The following is a 5,481-nucleotide window of genomic DNA, read 5'->3' on the forward strand; positions in this document are numbered from 1 at the left end:
CACTTCTTGTTTTCACGTTTGCCAATGTATTATTTTAATTATTAATATCTTTAATTATCAATAAGTAAAAATTATAAAAAATTAATATTAAAAAAATTCACATTCAGACGAATCTAACAAGATCCCACATGACTATGTTTTTCTTAAAATGTAAATCACCAAAGCTAATTAAAATTTAAATTGTGAATAGTAAACACTATGCGTTGCACTTATTTAGAAACGGAGGAAGTATTTATTTATTGTGTAGGTACAATTAACACCACCAAGTTCCCTTCTACATTAATTAACATTAGATTAAAACAACAAAAACACGTAAGCAAGAATTTCTACATCTGTTCACTTGGTGCTTCTGGTAAACTCAATCTCGAAGATGGGCCAAAGTTGAGTAATTTCTTGGACTCATGAACCCAAGGTTTAACAACCACCACTGCATCAAAAATCCTACTAACCCCATCTTGCATGGCTTCAACCTTAAGATAGTATTTAAGCCCAGCAACTACCTGTTTTTGGGCCTCAACTACTTTAACAAAATTTAACGGGCCGTTAGTATCACCAAGCCCAACACTACGAAGTGGGCTTTGCTGCATGTTTAAGATTTCTCTGTTGTATTCCTCCACTGAAAACTTGCCTAATTCTTGTACTTCTTTGTTTGTGTTAACATCTGTTATTTCTTTCTTTGTTCCTACCATTCTTCCTCTTTGTACTGCATGTACTTTAGTTGTGAAGAAGAAGAGTAGTAGTATTAGAGAGAAAAGAGTAAGTTTCTGCATTTTGAGATTTTTTCAGTTTTTTTGTTGCTATTATTGGACTGTGAAATGATGGGAGTTTGATGAAGGAAAGTAAGAATGGAGAAAAGTGTCGAAACTTTAGAGGGGAGAGAGAGTGGTATAAATAGGTAGCACTTAGCAGAGAGACGTAAAAGAGGAGAGAGAAAGATAGGGAAGGTGGAAGCATAAACGGTGTGCCGCGTTTGAAAGACATGCAAAAAAGGTACTTCCTCCGTTTTTTATTAGATGTTACACTTTTTAAATCACGGACTCTTAGGTAATTTTTGGAGAGGAGAGAGATAGAGAGAATGAAAAATAAATGGGTCCCATGTGAACATGTAATAGGAGAGAGATAGAGAGAAGTTATTACCCAAAATAAAAGTGTAACATCTAATTTAAAACTTCCTCAAATAGAAAGTGTAACATATAAAAAAAACGGAGGAAGTATAAGAAAATACAGCAGTGTTTACTGGAGAAAGTATTTGCCCAATATTCGATATGGACTACTTTTTCCATATCGGATACTTGATATGATTAGATGTTTGTATGTGTGTGTATGTGTGACAGTGTGAGAGATCATCAATTCATCACTTATCAGAGGAGTTTTGGATGGTAATGCCGTAATGGCGTAATGCTAAAGCGGTGGGGAGGTTTTTTGTGTGAATTTTTGGAGCGTACGGTAGACTTCTATATTTGGCGTAACATATCCTTTTTCTTTTCTTTCTTAATGCAATTCTTTCCTAATTACGTACTTTATTTCAAAATAATTGACACTTTTTCTAGAGATGAAAACAGGTCGGATTTGGATCGGATTATTCATAAATAAGTCGAGTTCGACTTTATAAGAAGTCGGATTTTAAATCCGAGTCCGACTCTGACACCCGACTCCTAAAATCCGAACATCTGGTTGCGAATTCGATCCGACTTATAATCCGAACATCCTAATCTGAATCCTATCCGATTTATTTTTCTGTCCATTTTTTATAATAGAATAATATTTTATAATACAATAATTTAATCATTACAATTTATTCTAATAATTATATGAAAATCTTATATAGTATAAATAATTTAAATATTATTATTAATTTTAATAATTATTTTTTTAATGAGAAAATTTTATATAATGCAATAGACTGAAAGTCAAAGTCAGATTATATATAAATAATATGTTAATGTAAATAAGAAAAAAGGATTGATTGATACAAAGTGAGAGTCGGATTTGGATGTCGGAGTATTTTATGAGATTTTAAGCAGCCCTCCTCTGACTCGGAGTCGGATTACTTTTTTATCGGGGTCGACTCGAATTTTTTTTCCGGATCCGAATTGAGTTGCATCCGTACTTTTTCTGATATGCTTAACAGTGTATATTTTCAACAAAATAACTCTAATTTTCTGTAAGTACTAATTTTAAAAAGTTAATATTCTAAATATATATAGAGATAAATCTAACAAGATTATAAATGATTTCATTTTTTTATATATATAAGAATTGTGAGGTTCATTACATATTTTGAAATCGAAGAAGTAGCAACTCGTATATTGATCATATATGTAATTGAATAATGACAAAACTAATAATAAGTTAAAGCTTATTGTTTCCATATGTCTTTTGGTTCTGTGCTTTTGGAGTGTAATAAATCCCTAGGGAATTCTATTTTAAAATAATGTTGGAACTCGGAAGTGGTATAAATGAAATAAAAGAAGAGATAGGCATCCCAGCAGACCAGCGTGGCTTATGCAAGGCAAAACATGCGGCCTTTCATGTGGTATCTCGTGTTTAGAGCGACGACGTGTGGCATTTGTTTTCTTTGTCAGTTGTGAATTGTGATGCTGATACCCATTATCAATCTGCCCATGATGCCTTATTCCTCACTTCAAAGTTGCAGCTCAGCCTTATCATAATACATTTTGGCTTTATCTGTACATGTATGTTGTTAGAGAATCATGTGGAAGAATGTTCTAAATATGATCATGCCCGAAAAAGTCCAAAAATGTTTTAAAAATAGCTAAAATTGAAGGTTATAACACACCCTTTCAGACTTTTTCGGGGCCAGAGCTCCAAACGTAACAGGATGACTCCTAGGGAAATGGGAGGTCATTGGAAAGAAGTCATGTGGCTTGGAACGAATATGTGGATGCTTTACGTTGACTCCTTTCCAATGACATCTTATGTCCTTAGGAGGTTTCCCATGGCGTACGGAGCTCGGGCCCCAGGAATGTCTGAAAGCGTGCATTATAACCTTCAATTTTTGCTGTTTTTGGGACATTTTTGGATTTCGTTGATGTCATATTTTCTCCCGAAACATTTCCAGGAGTGCCGAAGTGACTTGTAACGTTGCGCGGTTGCTTGGAACAATTTGTGTTGCCTCGAAAAGCCTTTAAACACCCCATTTTTGTTCATTTCTCGTGAAACATAAAATTGCATCGAAATAAACGTAAAGGCATCCATATATTCGTTCCAAACCACATGACTCGTTTCCAATAACCTCCCATGGCCAAAGGAGACATCCCGTGGCATTCAGAGCTCGGGTCCCGAAAAAGTCCGAAAACGTGTATTATAACCTTCTATTTTGGCTGTTTTTGTTCTTCCCCGAGCAAGGTCATATTTTCTCTTGAAACGTTCCTAGGAAGGCCGACATGACTTAGAACCTTGCGCGGGTGCTTGGCACCATTTGTATTGCCTCGAAAAGCCTCTAAATACCCCATTTGTTCATTTATCATTCAACCCAAAATTACATCCAAATGAACGTAAAGCAGCCATATATTTGTTCTCAGCCACATGACTCATTTCCAATGACCTCTTATGTCCCTAGGAGTTTTCCCATGGCGTTCGGAGTTCGGTTCCCGGGAAAGTCTGAAAGCGTGTATTATAACCTTCAATTTTGGATGTTTTTTGGACATTTTTGGACTTCTCCCGAGCCAGGTCATATTTTCTTCCAAAACGTTCCTAGGAAAGCCGACATAAATTGTAAAATTGGGCGGGCACTTGGCACCATTTGTGTTGCCTCAAAAAGGCTTTCAACACCCCATTTGTTCATTTATCGTGAAACCCAAAATTGCATCGAAATGAACGTAAAAGCATCCATATATTCATTCCAAGCCACATGACTCCTTTCCAACGACCTCTTATGTCCCTAGGATGTAACCCATGGCGTTCGGAGCTCGGGCCCCGGGAATGTCTAAAAGCGTGTATTATAACCTTTAATTTTGGCTGTTTTTATGACATTTTTGGATTTCGTCGAGCCTGGTCATATTTTCTCCCGAAACATTTCTAGGAGTGCCGAAGTGACTTGTAACTTAGCGCGGTTGCTTGGAACAATTTGTGTTGCCTCGAAAAGCATTTAAACACCCCATTTTTGTTCATTTCTCGTGAAACATAAAATTGCATCGAAATAAACGTAAAGGCATCCATATATTCGTTCCAAACCACATGACTCATTTCCAATGACCTCCCATGGCCCTAGGAGACATCCCGTGGCGTTCAGAGCTCGGGTCCCGAAAAATTCCGAAAGCGTGTATTATAACCTTCTATTTTGGCTGTTTTTGGACATTTTTGGACTTCTCTCCAGCCAGGTCATATTTTCTCCCGAAACGTTCCTAGGAAGGCCGACATGACTTGGAACCTTGCGCGGGTGCTTGGAACTATTTGTTTTGTCTCGAAAAGCCTCTAAATACCCCATTTGTTCCTTTATCGCTCAACCCAAAATTGCATCCAACTGAACGTAAAGGCAGCCATATATTTGTTCCCAGCCACATGACTCCTTTCCGAAGACCTCTTATGTCCCTTGGAGTTTTCCCATGGCGTTCGGAGCTCGGGCCCCGGGAAAGTTTGAAAGCGTGTATTATAACCTTCAATTTTGGCTGTTTTTTGGACATTTTTGGATATCTCCGAGCCAGGTCATATTTTCTCCCGAAACGTTCCTAGGGAGGCCAACATGACCTGTAACATGGTGCGGGCGCTTGGCACAATTTGTGTTGCCTCGAAAAGCCTTTCAACACCGCATTTGTTCATTTATCGTTAAACCCTAAATTGCATCGAAATGAACGTAAAGGCAGCCATATATTCGTTCTCAACTACATGACTCCGTTCCAATGACCTCTTATGTCCCTAGGAGGTTTCCCATGGCGTTCGGAGCTCGAGCCCCGGAAATGTCTAAAAGCGTGTGTTATAACCTTCAATTTTGGCTGTTTTTGGGACATTTTTGGATTTCGTCGAGCCTGGTCATATTTTCTCCTGAAACATTTCAAGGAATGCCGAAGTGACTTGTAACGTTGCGCGGTTTCTTTGCACAATTTGTGTTGCCTTGAAAAGCCTTTAAACACCCCATTTTTGTTCATTTCTCGTGAAACATAAAATTGCATCGAAATGAACGTAAAGGCATTTATATATTTGTTCCAAACCACATGACTCATTTCCATTGACCTCCCATGGCCCTAGAAGACATCCCGTTGCGTTCAGAGCTCGGGTCCCGAAAAAGTCCGAAAGCGTGTATTATAACCTTCTATTTTGGCTGTTTTTGGACATTTTTGGATATCTCCGACCCAGGTCATATTTTCTCCCGAATCGTTCTTAGGAAGGCCGACATGACTTGGAACCTTGCGCGGGTGCTTGGCACCATTTGTATTGTGTCGAAACGCCTCTAAATACACCATTTGTTCATTTATCGTTAAACCCAAAATTGCATCCAAATGAAGGTAAAGGCAGCCATAT

The 5,481-nt window shown here is 37.9% G+C and overlaps 1 protein-coding gene across 1 annotated transcript; it reads right to left on the reverse strand.

Annotated features, from left to right (window-relative positions):
* Nucleotides 1–209: 209 nt before the first annotated feature.
* Nucleotides 210–896, reverse strand: LOC104889768 (cysteine proteinase inhibitor 2). Its single transcript, XM_010675070.4, has one exon. The coding sequence runs from the start codon at nucleotides 768–770 to the stop codon at nucleotides 327–329; it is 444 nt and encodes a 147-aa protein (XP_010673372.2). The 5' UTR covers nucleotides 771–896; the 3' UTR covers nucleotides 210–326.
* Between the last annotated feature and the right edge of the window lie 4,585 nt (nucleotides 897–5,481).

Source organism: Beta vulgaris, chromosome 3, assembly GCF_026745355.1.
Source record: "Beta vulgaris subsp. vulgaris cultivar EL10 chromosome 3, EL10.2, whole genome shotgun sequence".
In the NCBI taxonomy this organism is placed as follows: Eukaryota; Viridiplantae; Streptophyta; class Magnoliopsida; order Caryophyllales; family Amaranthaceae; genus Beta; species Beta vulgaris.

Excerpts from the sequence above, each read along its gene's own strand:
- LOC104889768 (XM_010675070.4), bottom strand. The coding sequence starts at position 770 with ATGCAGAAACTTACTCTTTTCTCTCTAATACTACTACTCTTCTTCTTC.